Raw genomic sequence first — 22671 nt, 5'->3', positions numbered from 1 at the left:
ACCATTTAGATCTCCACATCCTGTCAGCAGCACAGCTGTGAGGGAGGGCCCTGTTCTTCACCTCAGGTACAGCGTCTGTGGTCATTTCAGTCCAATAAATTTTGTTTAAATGGATTAAAATTGATCTGTTGATGATCTTAAATAGATCCACTGCTTAGGTAAATGGTTTGAAGCCCACGAGCATCAATAATCCGTTGCTTTTAGGATGTTTATCTGGGAGCCCAAGCACTTCATGTCTTACATGCTTGAGCCATGGCCACGCCCCAAAAATATCTATTGTGGAAGTAAAGATTTTGCCATGTAATCTAGCAGGAGCAGGTCGGGTTAGAGATAAATGGGCCCACAAGGAGTGGACAGTAGTGGTTTATTAACGCTTGTGTCTTCCATTTTCTAGTGTATGTGTGCCGCCCCCACGTCAGCAGCCAGGCTGCTCGGATCCAGATCCGTGGTGGCTCGAGGGACGTCCGCACCCGGGGGTCGTGCGGCCACTCAAATAAAAGGGGGCTATGTACAGGGGATGGTGTGGAAAGTTTGTGATGCCACCCGTGGTGTGTGGTAAGGGTGAAGTACCACCACTGCGGCTGGGAGTATCCGGTGGCGATGGTATGGGCAGTGTTTAACCCCTCCACGGGTAGGGGGGATGCCCCGGGACAGGGTGATAGTGTCAGGGAGGTGCCGTCGGGCCGGTAAGGGTTAATTGCGTACTCACTCAGTATATAACGCTAAAGCTTACAACCGTGGTAAACCAAAGTTCTTAATGCCACTGCAGCAGGGAGGGAGCACGCCTGGATCTCGTGCCCGTTGGTGTTGCTTGTTAGCCTGTGACCTTAACCTTGGCACCTCTTTTCTGTAGTTGGTCCCTTTTAGCTTAAAACTAAACGGGTCCCGCTCACCCATATGGCTAACGGAGTGAGCTTGCTCTCAGGTTTCACGCTTGGGATTTTCTGGACTATGCAGTGTGAAAGTCCTATCCCCCTCGTTGCACTTGTACCCCGATTTTGGAGTGGGTGGAGAACGGATCTTGAAGGTTCCATCCTCATCGGGTAAATTACCAGGACGCCTGAAGCTACTTCCCGGCCTAGAGTCCACGTACCCCGTCGTGCCCTGGCCCCTGCCTGGTGATGGCAAAAGCCCACCGGCTGTCCTCCTCGACAATCCGTGCCCCTTGGCATGATCCCCTGCGACTGGGGTCCATCTCCTACTAGGCCCAGACCAACGTCTGCAACCTAGTAGTTCACGGAGCCCAGCTCCTGACCTCTCCTCTCTAGAGTCACCACTCTACTCACTGTCTCCTGACACTCCTGACCTCCCCTTAAAAACCCGCCAAGTGGCCGGACCTATTCCCTTCAGGCTGTCCACTGGTGTGTCTGGTGGGTGTGGTGCAGAGTGTTCCTAGGGTTTTGATTAGCTTGTTCTTAGCAACACCAAAGGTCAGGGACCCGTAACCGAGGAGGAGGTGGATATCATGCAGAAGGGCAGATTGCACAATACCCTGTGATGACCTGATAGGCCAGGGCGTCACATTTGTAACGCTCAGTGAGGAGCATGGGAAGAGGCAGCGTCATCTTTGGATTTCCTCCTTGAAATCCATTACACCTTTAGTAAACCTAGCTCAGTTTTGCCGGTGACTGATTGTCACGATATATGAACATACAGTTAGGTCCAGAAATATTTGGACAGTGATACAAGTTTTGTTATTTTAGCTGTTTACAAAAACATGTTCAGAAATACAATTATATATATAATATGGGCTGAAAGTGCACACTCTCAGCTGCAATTTGAGAGTTTTCACATCCAAATCAGAGAAAGGGTTTAGGAATCATAGCTCTGTAATGCATAGCCTCCTCTTTTTCAAGGGACCAAAAGTAATTGGACAAGGGACTCTAAGGGCTGCAATTAACTCTGAAGGTGTCTCCCTCGTTAACCTGTAATCAATGAAGTAGTTAAAAGGTCTGGGGTTGATTACAGGTGTGTGGTATTGCATTTGGAAGCTGTTGCTGTGACCAGACAACATGCGGTCTAAGGAACTCTCAATTGAGGTGAAGCAGAACATCCTGAGTAGAGATGAGCGAACCGGTCGCGGTTCGGCTCGAGTCGGTTCGCCGAACGGAGGTCCCGTTCGAGTTCGGTTCCCTCGAACGTTCGACGAACCGAACTCGAACCAATAGGCTATAATGGGAGGCAATCACAAACACAGAAAAATGCATGATAAATGTACACAAACAGTTAATAAACATTGCCATAACACTTACCGGTCCTCGCGATCCCTCCTGCACTCTGTCTCCTGCCGCTATTCCATCCGATGATCGCTGAATCCTCCTGGTGACCGGCACTGCAGCAGTGATGCAGGACCTATCGTGACGTCAAAATAGCCATGTGACCAGTCACGTGGCTATTATCTCATTGGCTACAGACTGGTCACATGACTATGACGCGTCATGTAGGACCTGCGAGTGCATCTCTCCGGTACACGGTGCACATATGTGTATCGCCATGTACCGGCGATATGCTCTAGCACACGGTCGACTCCCCGTTCTGTTAGGGACCGGCTGACACAGCCGGTCATTAACGGAGATCACCGTTGCCATAGCAACGCAGTTAGCGGTGACGTCACCGCTAATCGCGGCTCCGAGAGCACCGTTGCTATGGTAACGCGTCTGTCAGCGTTACCGCTGTTACCGCTGACAGCCAGCACTGATCACTCACTGAGTGAAGGCTGCACGCTGCTTCCCAATTGTAGTGAGGATTGTAGTGAGGATGAGGTTCCCCAGCCCCAAGTGATGAGCTGGGGAAACTCATCCTCACTACAATCGTCACAACTACTACACTAGAAAGAAAGAAGATAGAAGAGCAGTGTAAGGGGTGGGCAGACCCCTTACAAGGAGGTGCAGTGGTCCCCTGAAGATACCCCCGCTGGGGTAGACAAAGATGTTGTTTTTATTGTAATTGCACTGTTTTAGTGGGTTTTCCCCCTAGTGTCCCCATAGAAACTGTACAGGAGGGAGGAGGAGCCGGCAGCAGTAGGGGGAAAGTGTGTGTGTGTTGAAGGCAGTTGATTCCGGGACAGGGGAGAAGGAACAGCCAGGGGCAGAGTGTGGAGTCGAGTGGAAAGGAAGAACGAAGGGAAAGAGAGAAGAAGTGTCCTCAAAGGTGAAGCTGTATTGGTGTGGGTCCAGTCTGTGATAGCCGGAGTGGGAGCCTAGGTGAAGTGGAGTAGCCGGGCACATCCCCACTAGAGGAGACAGCAAGGAAAGATTTCCCTGGACAGGAATTGTGATTGTGTGCTGCAAAATCCGTGCATTGAGCTGTCTGTGAAACTCTGTGCAATAAAGATGTCGTTTGGTTTATCTGATCCCTGCCTGAAGAGCTTTTCTGCGACTGACAGCGTGCGCTGTTCCACCACACTCTGCCCCACAGAACAATCCCCTGTCCCAATAGTGACGGCGGAGCCGGGGGTTAGCCTGGCAGAAAAAGGGGCGACAACTACATCCCCTGAGGCACCCCTGGCACCCCGTTACAGCAGGATCGTGGAGGGCTGACAGGGGGTAATAAAGATGGAGTCTCTAATGTGTCTGTGTATTTATTTCTATTAAAGTATTTTTTCTCTGTGTGGTGTTTTTTTTAACCCTTTATTGGAGATTCTTAATGGCCGGGTCAAACGTGCCTGACATTAAGAATCTCTGGCTTAATACTGGCTAGTAAAACAAAGCCAGTATTAACTCATGATTACCCAACAAGCCACCCGGCTCCAGGGCTGTTGGAAGAGTTGGATACAGCGCCAGATGATGGCGCTTCTATGAGAGCGCCATTTTCTGGGGCGGCTGCGAACTGAAATTCGCAGCAGAGGCGCCCAGAAACCTCGGGCTAACCTGTGCTGCGGATTCCAATCCCCAGCTGCCTAGTTGTACCCGGCTGGACACAAAAATGGGGCGAAGCCCACGTCATTTGTTTTTTAATTATTTCATGAAATAAGTGAAATAATTAAAAAAAAACGGGCTTCCCTATATTTTTGGTTCCCAGCCGAGTACAAATAGGCAACTGGGGGTTGGAGGCAGCCCGTGGCTGCCTGCTGTACCTGGCTAGCATACAAAAATATGGCGAAGCCCACGTCATTTTTTTGGTGGGCAAAAAAATTCTGCATACAGTCCTGGATGGAGTATGCTGAGCCTTGTAGTTCTGCAGCTGCTGTCTGCTCTTCTCCATACAGACAGACAGCAGCTGCAGAACTACAAGGCTCAGCATACTCCATCCAGGACTGTATGCAGAAGTTTTTTGCCCCCTGAAAAAATTATGTGGGCTTCGCCATATTTTTGTATGCTAGCCAGGTACAGCAGGCAGGTACGGCTGCCCCCAACCCCCAGTTGCCTATTTGTACCCGGCTGGGAACCAAAAATAAAGGGAAGCCCTTTTTTTATTATTTCATGAATTTCATGAAATAATTAGAAAACAAATGACGTAGGCTTCGCCCCATTTTTGTGTCCAGCCAGGTACAACTAGGCAGCTGGGGATTGGAATCCGCAGCACAGGTTGGCCTGAGCTTCTGGGCCCCACTGCTGCGAATTGCAGTCTGCAGCCGCCTCAGAAAATGGCATTTTCATAGAAGCGCCATCTTCTGGCGCTGTATCCAACTCTTCCAGCACCTGCCTGCTATACCTGGCTAGCATACAAAAATATGGCGAAGCTCACGTCCTTTTTTTGTAGTTTTTTGGCAAAAAAAATAAAAAATGCTTCCCTGGATTTTCCATTGCCAGTGAAGGTAACACCAAGCAGTGGGGGTTAGCAGCCAGTAGCTGCTTGGATTACCCTTACCTAGCAATACAAAAAATGCAGCGGGAGCCCATATATATTTTTTTTAATTATTTATTTAAATAACTAAAAACAAAATGGGCTACCCTGTATTTTGATTGCTGGACATCACAGTGCTGTAAAAATAAATCTTTAAAAAAATGACGTAGCGCTCCGCGGTATTTTTGATTCTCAGCGCAGATAAAGCAGACAGCTATGGGTTGCCACCCCAGTCTGCCTGCCGTTACCTTGGTTGGCAATCAAAATACAGGGAAGCCCATTAATTTTTTCTATTTAAAAAATAGTTAAAAAAAAAAATGACGTTGGGTCCCCCCATTTTTGATAGCCAGTTAGGGTAAAGCAGACGGCTGTAGCCTGAAAACCACAGCTGGCAGCTTTACCGTGGTTGGGGATCCAATGTGGAGGCCCCCTCAGGCTCTTTTTTATAATTATTTTATAAATATTAATAATTACACAATAAAAGTAGGGTCCCCCCCAAAGTGGATCACCAGCCAAGGTAAAGCGGACAGCTGTGGTCTGGTATTCTCAGGGTGGAAAGGTCCATAGTTATTGGGCCTTCACAGCCTAAAAATAGCAGGCCGCAGGCACACCAGACGTGGCGCATCCACTAGATGCGCCAATCCTGGCGCTTCACCCCAGCTCATCCCGTGCCCTGGTGCAGTGGCAAACGGGGTAATAAATCGGGTTGATACTAGCTGTAAAGTCACCTGAGATCAAGCCCAGCAGTTTGTGATGTCATGGCATCTATTAGATACCCGACATCATAAACTGTCAGTACTAACAAAAAAAAAAAAAAATCGACAAAAGAAATTTATTTGAAAAAACAGTCCCCAAAACATTTCCTCTTTCACCAATTTATTGTAAGAAAAAAAATAAAGGGGTCCCACGACGACTCTGGACCATCTAGAATATGGAGGGAGATACTCAGGGAACGTATCCCCCATTTTCTAGGAGTGCAGAGCCTTCATGTGAGGAGTGTGGGTGCAATAAATCTGCACTCACTCTCCCTGGGTCCACAGCAGCAGAGTCCATGTCGTAATAGTTGCTACCAAAGCTGCAATGCCCTGCTCATGAGGTAAGGGCATGCCTAATCAGGAGAACTACTGTAGAGGAAGCTCTGCTCACTGGTATATAGGTGCTCAGAGGTAATAATAGATAAAATTAGTGAGTAGCCTCGGCACTCTAAATCTCCCAGACTAAGTCAGTAAGTCACAACGGATAGTAATGCAAAATCACTCTTTATTGGTCCGTATTAAGAAAAATTTTTTTTTCATAAGCATATATGTTTTTGTCCAAAACAAGTTACAAATGACGTTTCGGCCTGAGCCTTCGTCAGATTGGACTTATCTGCATGTAATCATGAAAAATGACAATAATCAGTATCACATAAGAGTGAGAGAACAATAACATAAACTCGAACAATGTAGAGGTACAATTGGGATGCAGCAAAAAAATTGCAACACAGCAAGAAATGAGACACATGATACAAATGTCATAATACAGTACAAGGACAATATAGTAATGACAAATATGGGGTCAGAGTAGGCTTAGACAGCTCTGGTACGAAAGAGATGTCAATCATAAAGTAACATGTGTAGTAGGTGTAGAGCTACACTATGCATGAAAGAGCTAATGGGTAAACCGACCATAGAAAAAGAACGGAGAAAAAGTGGAGAAAAAGTGGAGAAAAAGTGGAGAAAAAGTGGAGAAAAAGTGGAGAAAAAAGTGGAGAAAAAAGTGGAGAAAAAGTGGAGAAAGAGTGGAGAAAAAATGGAGAAGAAGTGGAGAAGTGGAGAAGAAGTGGAGAAGAAGTGGAGAAGAAGTGGAGAAGAAGTGTTTGTTCATGCCAGATAGGAGATAAATAATTTTCTACCGGCGCTGTCATTTACTGTAACGTGATCATCGGTGTACGGTGTATACCTGTGATCATGTGAGCGGGGACCGGAAAAACCGTCCTGAATCATGATCTCCAGGGTCTCAGCTACGGCTGAAACCCCGGAGATTTTCTGACGCCGGGGGGCGCTATTCACTTATTTCTGCCTGCTGTTTATAAACGGCAGATCAGAATAAGGCTACATTAACATGACCGATCCATTTTTGCGGTCTGCAAAAAACAGTCCGTTTTTTTTCACGGGTGCATCCGTGTGGCATCCGTTTCCGTTCCGTAGACGGTCCGTATGTCATCTGTTTGTCATCCGTGTGCCTTCCGTTTTTTTTGTGTACTGCAAAAAAACTGAAGGAGGGTAAATGCATAAATTTACCCAGGATCCATAGCTTCATCCTCCATGAGGCGGTCACATGTTCACTCCAGTGCCATTTTCTACTGCTTTTCACAGCGTAGAGCGCTCTGGTGATTTTCTTGTGCTTGTGCACTTCATATCAGTATTTCTGTCATTATAATGGCAGAAAGACACATAATGTCCCACTCTCCTGCATTTTGTAATTTTGCACCCTTTGGTGCCTTTCATGTGGCACTAAGGGGTGCTTAGCTTTGTATTTAGCCAAAAAAATGAAAAAAAAAATGATGTAGGGTTCCCCCTAGTTTTGTAGCCAGCTAGGGTAAAGCAGACGGCTGCAGCCTGCAGACCACAGCTGGCAACCTCACCTTGGCTGGTAATCCAAAACTGAGGGCACCCCACGCTGTTATTTTAAATTAAATAAATAATAAAAAAAAACAAAACACGTAGGGGTCCCCCCAAAATTGGATCACCAGCCAAGGTAAAGCAGACAGCTGGGGTCTGATATTCTCAGACTAGGGAGGTCCATGGTTATTGGACTCTCCCCAGCCTAAAAATAGCAGGCCGCAGCCGCCCCAGAAGTGGCGCATCCATTAGATGCGCCAATCCTGGTGCTTCGCCCCAGCTCATCCCGCGCCCTGGTGCGGTGGCAAACGGGGTAATATAAGGGGTTAATACCAGATGTGTAATGTCACCTGGCATCAAGCCCTGGGGTTGGTGAGGTCAGGCGTCTATCAGATACCCGACATCACCAACCCAGTCAGTAATAAAAAAAAATAGACAACAAACACATTTTTATTTGAAAAAACACTCCCCAAAACATTCCCTCTTTAACCAATTTATTAGAAAGAAAAATAAATCCAGGTCTTGTGTAATCCAAGGGGTTGCCATGACGACCCACACTGTCCCAGTCAATGAAGAGCAGAATGTTCCCCATTGGCTGGGAGAGCAGTGCAGTGACCTGAGCTAACATCAATGGGTCAGCCCAGGTCACTGCAGGGCATGACAAGTGCTGCTGTCAGCGAGGTACATTACCTGCGCTGATCTCCAGCACTGCTGACAGCCCCTGTCACTGAGTTCAATGACCGCCGCCTTCACAGCCAAATATCGCGAGAGGCCCGTGACGTCACCGCTAGTCAGTCTCGGGTCGGAAGCGAGAGAAGGTGATGTGACAAGCGGTGGCCATGGACGACAGTGACAGTGCTGAGGTCGGGATGGCGGGACTTCATCACCGCAGGTAAACCGAGCGGGGCCATGTGTGTGTGAGTGAGTGTGTGTGTGTGTGTGTGTGTGTGTGTGAGTGTGTACATGCCGCAGGCAGGAGGGGGCGGAGCGAGCTGAGCGGGGAAGTGTGGCCTTCCTGCACGTAACTAGGATAAACATCGGGTTACTAACCAAAGCGCTTTGGTTGGATACCCGATGTTTATCTTGGTTACCAGCTTCTGGCAGGCTGCCAGCGATGGCTCCTGCACACTGTAGCTGTAAAAAGCCCTGCTTTTTGCTGCTAGAACCGTTCTCGAACGTATCTAGAACTATCGAATTTTAGCAAAAAGCTTGAGTTCTAGTTCGATCTAGAACACCCCCCAAAATCACTCGAACCGCGAACTGGCGAACCTCGAACCGCGAACCGCGCTCAACTCTAATCCTGAGGCTGAAAAAAAAGAAAAAATCCATCAGAGAGATAGCAGACATGCTTGGAGTAGCAAAATCAACAGTCGGGTACATTCTGAGAAAAAAGGAATTGACTGGTGAGCTTGGGAACTCAAAAAGGCCTGGGCGTCCACGGATGACAACAGTGGTGGATGATCGCCGCATACTTTCTTTGGTGAAGAAGAACCCGTTCACAACATCAACTGAAGTCCAGAACACTCTCAGTGAAGTAGGTGTATCTGTCTCTAAGTCAACAGTAAAGAGAAGACTCCATGAAAGTAAATACAAAGGGTTCACATCTAGATGCAAACCATTCATCAATTCCAAAAATAGACAGGCCAGAGTTAAATTTGCTGAAAAACACCTCATGAAGCCAGCTCAGTTCTGGAAAAGTATTCTATGGACAGATGAGACAAAGATCAACCTGTACCAGAATGATGGGAAGAAAAAAGTTTGGAGAAGAAAGGGAACGGCACATGATCCAAGGCACACCACATCCTCTGTAAAACATGGTGGAGGCAACGTGATGGCATGGGCATGCATGGCTTTCAATGGCACTGGGTCACTTGTGTTTATTGATGACATAACAGCAGACAAGAGTAGCCGGATGAATTCTGAAGTGTACCGGGATATACTTTCAGCCCAGATTCAGCCAAATGCCGCAAAGTTGATCGGACGGTGCTTCATAGTACAGATGGACAATGACCCCAAGCATCCATCCAAAGCTACCCAGGAGTTCATGAGTGCAAAAAAGTGGAACATTCTGCAATGGCCAAGTCAATCACCAGATCTTAACCCAATTGAGCATGCATTTCACTTGCTCAAATCCAGACTTAAGACGGAAAGACCCACAAACAAGCAAGACCTGAAGGCTGCGGCTGTAAAGGCCTGGCAAAGCATTAAGAAGGAGGAAACCCAGCGTTTGGTGATGTCCATGGGTTCCAGACTTAAGGCAGTGATTGCCTCCAAAGGATTCGCAACAAAATATTGAAAATAAAAATATTTTGTTTGGGTTTGGTTTATTTGTCCAATTACTTTTGACCTCCTAAAATGTGGAGTGTTTGTAAAGAAATGTGTACAATTCCTACAATTTCTATCAGATATTTTTGTTCAAACCTTCAAATTAAACGTTACAATCTGCACTTGAATTCTGTTGTAGAGGTTTCATTTCAAATCCAATGTGGTGGCATGCAGAGCCCAACTCGCGAAAATTGTGTCACTGTCCAAATATTTCTGGACCTAACTGTAAGACCGGCACACTAAAACTTGCAGTAATCTTTAGGATTAAATCCATAGAAGCACAGTACAAACAAAAAACAAAGAACGCGTTTTCGGCTAGACCTTTAGTCTTTGTCAATATTGGTATTTGGTATTGGGCACGGAGCTCAGAGGGCCGGGGGGCGGGCATGGAGCTCAGAGGGCCGGGGGGCGGGCACGGAGCTCAAAGGGCCGGGGGCAGGCACGGAGCTCAGAGAGGGCTGGGGGGCGGGCATGGAGCTCAGAGGGTCGGGGGGCGGGCAGCGCAGAGTACTAAACCCGCCCACAAAGTAAGTCATCTCTCGCTGGCACTGGCCAGCGGGAGAACGCATTGGTAAGCACAGCAGCACATGTGTGGATTTAAAGGGCCGGCGGCCCACAAGATGGCTGTAGCGGCTGGAGCACTGCCGCCCCCGGGAATCTGCCGCATAAAAGGGCATGGCGGGCCGTATATGGCCCGCGGGCCGGAGGTTCCCCACCCCTGCTTTAGAGCTTCAATCATGGTCAATACAGTGGTTAAAGTTAGCAGAGGACTGTGAAGGAAATACAGTGGAACCTTGGATTAAGAGTAACTTGGTTTGAGAGCGTTTTGCAAGACAAGCAAAGCTTATTACAAATGTGGAACTTAGTTTAAGAGCAATGATTTGCAATAAGAGCAAATACTCACCGTGCACACTTCCGTTTCTGTCCTTTCACCGTGCTCTGCCCCGCTCTGGAGGTAACTTTCTGTACATATGTACTGTATACCATTACAGTATATACTATATAGCTAGTCTATCAGTTTGCATTTGTGGATACAGTATTGTACTTTCTTTCTGCTATTACTTGTACTGTAATCTGCCTGTGCAGTATTCCTACCTTACATTTTGTCTTAGTTCTGCCCTTATTTTGGGGAGAATAGATTTGGGGTCTGTTCTTTTGTGTATTGTACTAGAGTAATGATTATCATATTTAAACATCATTTTTTCTCTCTATATTGTACCTCCTGCACACCAACAATTCTATTGTCGGCTAACGGGCAGGTTAATTTCCTTTATATGTTTTTTACTGTACAGTATTTTGTATTACTGTACTGCAATAATTTTATATGAATACAGGACATTATTTTGTATTACTGTAATAAGTTTGTATAAATTCAGTAAATATTTTTGGGTTGTGGAACAAATTGTCTGCATTTCAATTTTTTCCTATGGGAAAATTCGCTTTGATATAAGAGTAACTTGGTTTAAGAGCTCACTCCTGGAACCAATTATGCTCGTAATCCAAGGTTCCACTGTAATTATAAATAACAATTTCAGCAGATCACCTCTTTTCCAGACCAGATTTCCAATCTTAAAGATAATTTTTAATTGTCATTTTAGACGGTCATCTTAAAGAAGTTTTACAATTAATTAGAGTTGAGCGCGGTTCGCGGTTCGAGGTTCTCCAGTTCGCGGTTCTAGTGATTTTGGGGTGTTCTAGATAGAACTAGAACTCGAGTTTTTTTGCTAAAGTTCGATAGTTCTAGTTACGTTCGAGAACGGTTCTAGCAGCAAAAAGCAGGGCTTTTTACAGCTACAGTGTGCAGGAGCCATCGCTGGCAGCCTGCCAGAAGCTGGTAACCAAGATAAACATCGGGTATCCAAGCAAAGCGCTTTGGTTAGTAACCCGATATTTATCCTAGTTACTGTGCAGGAAGCCGACACTTCCCCGCTCAGCTCACTCCGCCCCCTCCTGCACCCGGCATGTACACATACATACACTCACACTCACACACACACACACACACACACACACTCACCTGTCCCCAGCCATGCAGTCCACGACACTGACATCCTCAGCACCACATTACCCCGCTAGGCTCCGCCCACCTGGCACTGCACACATGGTCCCGCTCGGCTTACCTGCGGTGATGAAGTCCCGACCTCAGCGCTGTCACTGTCCTCCATGGCCGCCGCTTGTCACATCACCTTCTCTCGCTTCCGACCCGAGACTGACTAGCGGTGACGTCACGGGCCTCTCGCGATACTTGGCTGTGAAGGTCATTGAACTCAGTGACAGGTGCTGTCAGTGTGCAGGAGATCGTCACTGCAGGTAATGTACCTCGCTGACAGCAGCACTTGTCATTCCCTGCAGTGACCTGGGCTGACCCATTGATGTTAGCTCAGGTCACTGCACTGCTCTCGCAGCCAATGGGGAACATCCTACTCTTCATTGACTGGGACAGTGTGGATCGTCATGGCAACCCCTTGGATTACAGCAGACCTGGATTTATTTTTCTTTCTAATAAATTGGTTAAAGAGGGAATGTTTTGGGGAGTGTTTTTTCAAATAAAAATGTGTTTGTCGTCTATTTTTTTTTATTACTGACTGGGTTGGTGATGTCGGGTATCTGATAGACGCCTGACCTCACCAACCCCAGGGCTTGGTGCCAGGTGACATTACACATCTGGTATTAACCCCTTATATTACCCCGTTTGCCACCGCACCAGGGCACGGGATGAGCTGGGGCGAAGCACCAGGATTAGCGCATCTAATGGATGCGCCACTTCTGGGGCGGCTGCGGCCTGCTATTTTTAGCCTGGGGAGAGTCCAATAACCACGGACCTCCCTAGTCTGAGAATATCAGACCCCAGCTGTCTGCTTTACCTTGGCTGGTGATCCAATTTTTGGGGGACCCCTACGTGTTTTTTTTTTAAATTATTTATTTAATTTAAAATAACAGCGTCGGGTGCCTCAATTTTGGATTACAAGCCAAGGTGAAGCTGCCAGCTGTGGTCTGCAGGCTGCAGCCGTCTGCTTTACCCTAGCTGGCTACAAAAATAGGGGGAACCCTACGTCATTTTTTTTTCATTTTTTTGGCTAAATACAAAGCTAAGCACCCCTTAGTGCCACATGAAAGGCACCAAAGGGTGCAAAATTACAAAATGCAGGAGAGTGGGACATTATGTGTCTTTCTGCCATTATAATGACAGAAAAGACTGATATGAAGTGTACAAGCACAGGAAAATCACCAGAGCGCTCTACGCTGTGAAAAGCAGTAGAAAATGGCACTGGAGTGAACATGTGATCGCCTCATGTAGGATGAAGCTATGGATCCTGGGTAAATTTATGCATTTACCCTCCTTCAGTTTTTTTGCAGTACACAAAAAAAACGGAAGGCACACGGATGACAAACAGATGACATACGGACCGTCTACGGAACGGAAACAGATGCCACACGGATGCACCCGTGAAAAAAAACGGACTGTTTTTTGCAGACCGCAAAAATGGATCGGTCGTGTGAATGTAGCCTTATTCTGGTCTGCCGTTTATAAACAGCAGGCAGAAATAAGTGAATAGCGCCCCCCGGCGTCAGAAAATCTCCGGGGTTTCAGGCGTAGCTGAGACCCTGGAGACCCTGATTCAGGACGGTTTTTCCGGTCCCCGCTCACATGATCATAGGTATACACCGTACACCTGTAACGGGGGCAGGGGGCGCCTAAGGGGGTGTAGTCGAGGCCCCTCGCCTTGTGGGCGTCAGGCTGACCCCCGGCCCGGCCGTCACTAACAAGACAGGTGTGTTGTTGGTGGGGCAGAGTGTGGATGGCAGGGGCTCATTCATGTCAGCATTCTTTCTCAGCTCTCCAGCTCCTTTTTCACTCTCAGGAAAGAGACAATTGCAGGCAGCGGATAAACCAAACACCGATTTATTGTATAAAGCTTCCATTCTTTGTTTGCAGCAGGTTTACTTTAGTATGTTCCAAGTTACAGGTTCTTTTCTACAAAACGGTTTCCTTTTCTCTACGGGAGCTTTCCTTTGCCTGCAGGGGCCAAGTGTTATCCCCCTGGTAGCTGTACTCCAATCCCGGGTTTAGTCCAGCCCTATTCTAGGGATTTGTTTTAGACTAGGGGACGGCTCCAGTACTCACTACCGGCTCCGGATTAGTTCCGACTTCTCCACTCCACTGCCACAGCACCCACTCCTACACTCTGCCCCGTCACTTCCGACTCACTCCAGTCACATCTCTCTGCACACTGCACTCTGCATTCAGAGACCTTCCTTCCCCACCTAGGCTGCCCTGCCCCTTCCTTCCCTGTCACTGTTACCAGGGGAACCACTGCTCTATCCTGGCACCTAGTGGGGGAAACCGTTTATGACAGGTAACATTTTACCATTAACATTTACAATTTGCCACCATACTGCTGTGGCGTCTTCAGGGGGGAAAAACCACTCCTTTGCTACCAGGGGTCCGACTACCCCTTACACACCGATGATCACGTTACAGTAAATGACAGCGCCAGTAAAAAATTATTTATCTCCCATCTGGCATGAACAAACATGATAAATCTCCTCCCCGGTCCCCTCCGGTCCCCCAGTGTCGCCAAAGTGCCCCCCCTGATGCCCTCCCAGAAATCCAAGATGGCCGCGCGCACAGCAGCGCGCCGGCCGCATTCACCCTACTCCTCTGATTTCTGTCGCATGTGCCATGACACATGCGACAGAAAACTCCTCCCCAGGGCCTGCCAGGTCACCCCCTATAACCCCACCGGTGTTCTCCGGTGTCCCCTGGTACCTGTGCAGCGTTGATCCCCCCACAGCCCTCTCCTTCACAATAGACGCTGCCGCATGCACAGAGCGGCTGTCAGCTCAGCTTCCTGTGTTCAGACACAGTGAGTGGTGGTTATGCATCTGTAAGCTAAATGGGCGGCACGGTGGCTCAGTGGTTAGCACTGCAGTCTTGCAGCGCTGAGGTCTTGGGTTCAATTCTCACCAAGGACACCATCTGCAAGGAGTTTGTATGTTCTCCCCGTGTTTGCGTGGGTTTCCTCCCACACTCCAAAGACATACAGCGCTATGGAATTAATAATGCTATATAAATGAATAAATTATTATTATTACTGCAATGCCCTGCTCATGAGGTAAGGAACATAATTGATCAGGAGAGCTATATACTACATTTCCAAATGGAGGGATTTGCTTTTATAGTTACCCTGCTGAATGACTACCAAACATGAGAGTCTGTTATACACACAAGAAAACACATCTAAATAGCGAGCTCTGTTGTTAAGTATTCATTCAGCTGGATAAAGGGACTTAAAGGGGTATTTCATCTCCAAGATCCTATCCCCAATATATAGTAGGTGGAATAGCAATAATATCAGCAAATACCAATATTTGGAAATGTAGAATAGTTCTCCTGATTAGGCATGCCCTTACCTCATGAGCAGGGCATTGCAGCTTTGGTAGCAACTATTACGACATGGACTCTGCTGCTGTGGACCCAGGGAGAGTGAGTGCAGATTTATTGCACCCACACTCCTCACATGAAGGCTCTGCACTCCTAGAAAATGGGGGATACGTTCCCTGAGTATCTCCCTCCATATTCTAGATGGTCCAGAGTCGTCGTGGGACCCCTTTATTTTTTTTTCTTACAATAAATTGGTGAAAGAGGAAATGTTTTGGGGACTGTTTTTTCAAATAAATTTCTTTTGTCGATTTTTTTTTTTTGTTAGTACTGACAGTTTATGATGTCGGGTATCTAATAGACGCCATGACATCACAAACTGCTGGGCTTGATCTCAGGTGACTTTACAGCTAGTATCAACCCGATTTATTACCCCGTTTGCCACTGCACCAGGGCACGGGATGAGCTGGGGTGAAGCGCCAGGATTGGCGCATCTAGTGGATGCGCCACGTCTGGGGTGCCTGCGGCCTGCTATTTTTAGGCTGTGAAGGCCGAATAACTATGGACCTTCCCACCCTGAGAATACCAGACCACAGCTGTCCGCTTTACCTTGGCTGGTGATCCAATTTGGGGGGGACCCTACTTTTTTTGTGTAATTATTAATATTTATAAAATAATTATAAAAAAGAGCCTGAGGGGACCTCCACATTGGATCCCCAACCACGGTAAAGCTGCCAGCTGTGGTTTTTAGGTTACAGCCATCTGCTTTACCCTAGCTGGCTATCAAAAATGAGGGGACCCAACGTCATATTTTTTTTAACTATTTTTTAAATAGAAAAAATTAATGGGCTTCCCTGTATTTAGATTGCCAACCAAGGTAACGGCAGGCAGATGGGGGTGGCAACCCATAGCTGTCTGCTTTATCTGCGCTGAGAATCAAAAATACCGCGGAGCGCTACGTCATTTTTTTTAAAGATTTATTTTTACAGCACTGTGATGTCCAGCAATCAAAATACAGGGAAGCCCATTTTGTTTTTAGTTATTTAAATAAATAATTAAAAAAAATATATATGGGCTCCCGCTGTATTTTTTGTATTGCTAGCTAAGGGTAATCCAAGCAGCTACTGGCTGCTAACCCCCACTGCTTGGTGTTACCTTCACTGGCAATGGAAAATCCAGGGAAGCATTTTTTATTTTTTTTGCCAAAAAACTACAAAAAAAGGACGTGAGCTTCGCCATATTTTTGTATGCTAGCCAGGTATAGCAGGCAGGTGCTGGAAGAGTTGGATACAGCGCCAGAAGATGGCGCTTCTATGAAAGTGCCATTTTCTGAGGCGGCTGCAGACTGCAATTCGCAGCAGTGGGGCCCAGAAAGCTCAGGCCAACCTGTGCTGCGGATTCCAATCCCCAGCTGCCTAGTTGTACCTGGCTGGACACAAAAATGGGGCGAAGCCTACGTCATTTGTTTTCTAATTATTTCATGAAATTCATGAAATAATAAAAAAAGGGCTTCCCTTTATTTTTGGTTCCCAGCCGGGTACAAATAGGCAACTGGGGGTTGGGGGTAGCCGTACCTGCCTGCTGTACCTGGCTAGCATACAAAAATATGGCGAAGCCCACATAATTTTTTCAGGGGGCAAAAAACTTCTGCATACAGTCCTGGATGGAGTATGCTGAGCCTTGTAGTTCTGCAGCTGCTGTCTGTCTGTATGGAGAAGAGCAGACAGCAGCTGCAGAACTACAAGGCTCAGCATACTCCATCCAGGACTGTATGCAGAAGTTTTTTGCCCACCAAAAAAATGACGTGGGCTTTGCCATATTTTTGTATGCTAGCCAGGTACAGCAGGCAGCCACGGGCTGCCTCCAACCCCCAGTTGCCTATTTGTACCCGGCTGGGAACCAAAAATATAGGGAAGAACGTTTTTTTTTAATTATTTCACTTATTTCATGAAATAATTAAAAAACAAATGACGTGGGCTTCGCCCCATTTTTGTGTCCAGCCGGGTACAACTAGGCAGCTGGGGATTGGAATTCGCAGCACAGGTTAGCCCGAGGTTTCTGGGCCCCTCTGCTGCGAATTGCAGTCCGCAGCCGCCCCAGAAAATGGCGCTTTCATAGAAGCGCCATCATCTGGCGCTGTATCCAACTCTTCCAACAGCCCTGAAGCCGGTTGGCTGGTTGGGTAATAATGAGTTAATACTGGCTTTGTTTTACTAGCTAGTATTAAGCCAGAGATTCTTAATGTCAGGCACGTTTGACCCGGCCATTAAGAATCTCCAATAAAGGGTTAAAAAAAAAGACACCACACAGAGAAAAAATACTTTAATAGAAATAAATACACAGACACATTAGAGACTCCATCTTTATTACCCCCTGTCAGCCCTCCACGATCCATGGTCTTCTGTCTTTCTCGTTCAACAAATGCAGCTCTGCTCTATCACTGCTGCATGGGGGAAGACGCTGCTTCCCGTGCAGCCTTCACTTGTTGAAGGCTGCACGGGAAGCAGCGTGCAGCCTTCACTCCGTGAGTGATCAGTGCTGCTGGCTGTCAGCAGTAACAGCGGTAACGCTGACAGAAGCATTACCATAGTAACGGTGCTCCCGGAGCCGCAGTTAGCGGTGACGTCACCGCTAACTGCGTTGCTATGGCAATGGTGATCTCCGTTAATGACCGGCTGTGTCAGCCGGTCCCTAACGGAACGGGGAGTCGACCGTGTGCTACAGCATGTCGCCGGTACACGGTGATACACAAATGTGCACCGTGTACCGGAGAGATGCACTCGCAGGTCTTACATGACGCGTCATAGTCATGTGACCAGTCTGTAGCCAATGAGATAATAGCCACGTGACTGGTCACATGGCTATTTTGACGTCACGATAGGTCCTGCATCACTGCTGGCAGTGCCGGTCACCGGGAGGATTCAGCGATCATCGGATGGAATAGTGGCAGGAGACAGAGTGCAGGAGGGATCGCGGGGACCGGTAAGTGTTATGGCAATGTTTATTAACTGTATGTGTACATTTATAATTTGTTTTTCTGTGTTTGTGATTGCCTCCCATTATATCCTATTGGTTCGAGTTTGGTTCGTCGAACGTTCGACGAACCGAACTCGAACGAGACCTCCGTTCGGCGAACCGAGCTCGAGCCGAACCACGGCCGGTTCTCTCATCTCTACAATTAATATAGCAAGTAGTTACCCTATGAGTACGGTTCCCCATCCAAAGATGTCATCAAAATTGTGAAGCGTATCAAAGATGCCATCTAGAAAGAGAAGAAATTGTGGAATGAAATGACCTTAAGACTGGTTTCAGACGTCCGTGTTTCAGGTATAAGTGACATCCATTTTTAATTAAGATGCCACACGTACCCATGTTATTATTTGCTGTTAACAGACAGTGTGACCCCCTCGTGACCCCACACGCACACACGCAGACATGTCCATTTTTTCTCCGGTAGCACGGGTGTCACATGGATCGTACACTGATGTGATCCGTGTAACACGTACCGGAGAAAACACGTGTCTTTGAAATAAAAAGATTTTCTATATTCACCTGTATCCAGCGCTGCTGTCTCCAGTTCTGCTGCCTCCTGCTTCTGATCCGCGCTCATTATATTCATAGATTATTCACTGCACTGAGGAGCTGGAAGCAGGATCATCGCAGGGACAGTGCTGGGTACACCACTGCTGAGGACAGCATGGCCGCATCACGGGGAGAGATGAGTATGCAGCAAGCAGTGTGTGTGCAGTGACGACCAGGAGGTCATTGGAGTTACCAATGAACTGTGATGAACCCGTGGAGTGACCGTCCTGACACCCGCTGTAGCATGGGTGTTGCAGGGGTGTCATCAGGAGGTCATCAGAGTTCATTGGGAAATCTGATCACCTCCTGGACGTCACTGCACACACTGCTTGCTTTGTGAATACTCACCTGTACCCGTGGTGCTGTCCTTGGCGGTGCTGTCCCCGATACTATCCCCATGATGCTCCATCTTCCAGGTCCTCAGTGCAGTGAATAATCGATGAATATAATGAGCGGGGTTAGAAGCAGGAGGCAGCAGAACCGAAGAAAGCAGCGCTGGATACAGGTGAATATAGAAAATCTTTTTATTTCAAAGACATGTGTTTTCTCTGGTACGTGTCACATGCATGCAAACACAGATGTCACACATATAACATACATGTGACACACGTATGACACGCGTATGATCATAACCATACGTGTTGATTGTACCTGATTAAACACGGCCTAAAGGTCCAGTCACACTAAGCAACTTACCAGCGATCCCAACAACGATAGGGATCGCTGGTAAGTTGCTAGGAGGTTGCTGGTGAGCTGTCACACTGCGACGCTCCAGCGATCCCACCAGCAACCTGACCTGGCAGGGATCGCTGGAGCGTGGCTACACGAGTTGCTGGTGAGCTCACCAGCAACCAGTGACCAGCCCCCAGTCTCCTAGTTACAGCACACATCAGGTTAATTAACCCGATGTGTGCTGCAGCTAAATGTGCACAGAGCAGGGAGCAGCGCACACTGCTTAGCGCTGGCTCCTTGCTCTCCTAGTTACAGCACACATCAGGTTAATTAACCCGATGTGTGCTGCAGCTAAATGTGCACAGAGCAGGGAGCAGCGCACACTGCTTAGTGCTGGCTCCTTGCTCTCCTAGTTACAGCACACATCGGGTTAATTACCTGATGTGTGCTGCAGCTACATGTGCACAGAGCAGGAGCCGGCAGCACAGGCAGTGAGAGCAGCGGAGGCTGGTATCAAAGGTAAATATCGGGTAACCAAGGACAGGGCTTCTTGGTTACCCGATGTTTACATTGGTTACCAGCCTCAGCAGAAGCTGGCTCCCTGCTCACTGCACATTAGTTGTTGCTGTCTCGCTGTCACACACAGCGATCTGTGCTTCACAGCGGGGGAGCAACAACTAAAAAATGGCCCAGGACATTCAGCAACAACCAACGACCTCACAGCAGGGGCCAGGTTGTTGCTGGATGTCACACACAGCAACATCGCTAGCAACGTCACAAAAGTTGTTCGTTACCAGCGATGTTGCTAGCGATGTTGCTTAGTGTGACGGGGCCTCAACAGAGACATCATTGTCCTATCATTCATTTTAGATGCTTCTAAATTGTCCGGTTTGGACATTCCCGTTTTTGTAAAAAGGCTGATATGGAGCACAGGGTGCATTCGGATCCCACAGCCCAGTATGGTGAAACAAGGGCCCTTTCTCCTGCACCTTGTGTTTTAGATTTTTACTCTGACCACTCCGCATAGAACGGGGAAGTCCACTCCCGGTGTTTTTGTCCTTTGGAAGCTGTGGCTCGTGAGAGCTGACCCGTTGGATCTTAGCAGGCAATTGCGGTGCCCTATCCCCCTCGTTGGGCTTCTGTCTCGCTCTATCTGGGCCTCCTGTGGGACAAGACTTGAAATCTTGTCCCCAGCTGGTGAATTGGAAAGGGGCTTGCAGCTACACCTCGCCCTAGGGTCCAGGTACCCTGTCTGTGTACGGCTCCGGACCGGATTCCCGCTGTCTGCACCGGTGGGCTACAACCCTGCCCTGGTCCACTTAAGGTCTCCCGCAACCAGATCTCCATCGTCTGTGGCCTTATCCACTGACTGCCACCTAGTTCTCGGTAAGCACAGGAGCTCCAACTCCTGTCCACCGTCACCTCTCTTCACACTCTCACTTCAACTTCAACTGTCTGAATGACTCTGCCCCTCCCATTACACCTCAGAACCCCTAGGTGGACGTCACTATCCGCTTGGCCCAACCCACTGGTGTGTCCCTAATGTCATGGTGGGGTGACTAGGCTTTGCTGGCTGATGTTGTGCACCAGTATGGGGATTGTGATGGAAGACCAAAGAGGAGGGATTCCTGCACCTTGAAGAGGGGTTCAGTCATCTGTGACACCCTGATTTTGTCAGGGCGTCATACTCCCCCTTGGTAGAATACAGCCCATCCTCGGGCTGTCCGGCCACTGGTCTTTTTTTATTAAAACTGCTTATGAAAAAAGAAGTAAAACATAAACATTGGATTTTTCATCCCTTGACAGGGAGGCACATTCTTAAATGTTGCAAACATTTTTATCTCACCAGTCCACCCCAAAGAGTCCCAGTGTCCAGGAACCCTCTGGCCTGGAGGTTAGCCACTGGTTTTGTTAGTGACTGGGCCTTGACCTACTCCACTGCAGGCCCTTCCTCCAATCAATCCTCTCCAGTGGGTGTTAAAGTCCTGGTTGCTTAAGAGTAAGAAGGTAAAAGGGGGGTATGTACAAAAGCCCAAGTTAGTTTTTGGGTGGCCTCTGCCAGTCCTGAGGCCTTGGTCCATTAAACAAAAAGGGTAGGCAAAGCGGGGGTTAACAGGAGAAAGGAGGTAGCCGGAATCCGCTACCATTTACTCTTTACTTTCATAAAGGTGGCGGTGGGAGGCGAGGCATGGCTCTCTGTCGACCATCACCCATTTTTTTACATCGAGGGCAAACCACCTCCGCTCCCCACAATGACGGGTATAGCTCACTATGTTGCCGGGTTCCAGATCCCGATCTGGATGTCCAGTGGGCAAATGAGGGGCCACATCCCTCCGGGACACGAAAATTTCAGGTTCCAGTCCCGGCTCGTATATAAACCCCCACCCTTTTCGGGGTTCAAATTGGCGGACCTGTCCCCTAGAAGTCGGGCCCCTGACCCTGAAAGTGGCCTGCCGCAAGCAGTCTTTTTCCCGGTGGGTCCGGGCAATCACCTCAGCCTTCCTCTTCTCACGGTTGGCAATTTCCCTGCGGAGCTGCTGCTGTTGCTTCTTCCACTATGGGGCACGGCCCCCGTGCTCCCCATTCTGCTCAGGAGCTGGGTCCACTTGAATGCCCATAGCGCCAGCCACAACCGGCCTTGTACTTTGCTGCGGGACCCACCTGTCAGCGGGCTGCTCCTCAGCTGGGACGGGAAGACTGGAGGCTGTTGGCGCGGTGGCCGGGGTGAAAACTTGGACGGGTGCCGCCTGTGCAGCGGCCTGGCTCGGGGCCGGAACAGACGTCATCGGAAGTGCGGCCAGGCTCGGGGCCGGGATGGACGTCATCAGCGGTGCGACCAGGCTAGGGGCCGGGACGGACGTCATCAGCGGTGCGGCCAGGCTCGGGGCCGGGATGGATGTCATCAGCAGTGCGAACAGGATTGAGGCCGGGATGGGTGCCGGAGTGGTGATGAGGACAAGGCCTGAGGACCCAGTAACTGGATCCTCCTCCGCAGACGATACGGGTTCCGCTGCTACGGGGTGAGGCAATGGGTCAGTCGGGGCATTGGCCGCGGGCACGGGCGACGAGTGAGGCGGCGTGGCGGAAGGTAGCAGGCCGGACCCCTCAGCCGGGCAGGCCAGTTCCTGGGGAACATAGGGGCGTGGGTCTCCGCTTACCCGATCCTCAGAGGCCGCCTCCACTTCGCGCGCCCGGACGGCTGCAGCCAGGCCCTTTATCTCCGACGTCCACTTCGCCAGCATGAAGTGGGCTTGGGCCTGAATCGTCCAGCACATTCTCTCAGTCCATTCCTCTATCCAGTCAGCGGTTCCGGGAACGGGA

At 48.6% G+C, this 22671-nt stretch overlaps 1 protein-coding gene across 1 annotated transcript in view; it reads right to left on the bottom strand.

Annotated features, from left to right (window-relative positions):
* Positions 1-22671, bottom strand: part of LOC142312595 (ovostatin-like) — a 297827-nt gene that overhangs the window by 112492 nt on the left and 162664 nt on the right. The window contains exon 19 of the mRNA XM_075351587.1: positions 18295-18358. Coding sequence (XP_075207702.1) covers positions 18295-18358 — 64 coding nt within the window. The remainder of the gene's footprint in view (positions 1-18294; positions 18359-22671) is intronic.

Source organism: Anomaloglossus baeobatrachus, chromosome 5, assembly GCF_048569485.1.
Source record: "Anomaloglossus baeobatrachus isolate aAnoBae1 chromosome 5, aAnoBae1.hap1, whole genome shotgun sequence".
In the NCBI taxonomy this organism is placed as follows: domain Eukaryota; kingdom Metazoa; phylum Chordata; class Amphibia; order Anura; family Aromobatidae; genus Anomaloglossus; species Anomaloglossus baeobatrachus.
This window is presented reverse-complemented; position numbering and strand designations above follow the sequence as displayed.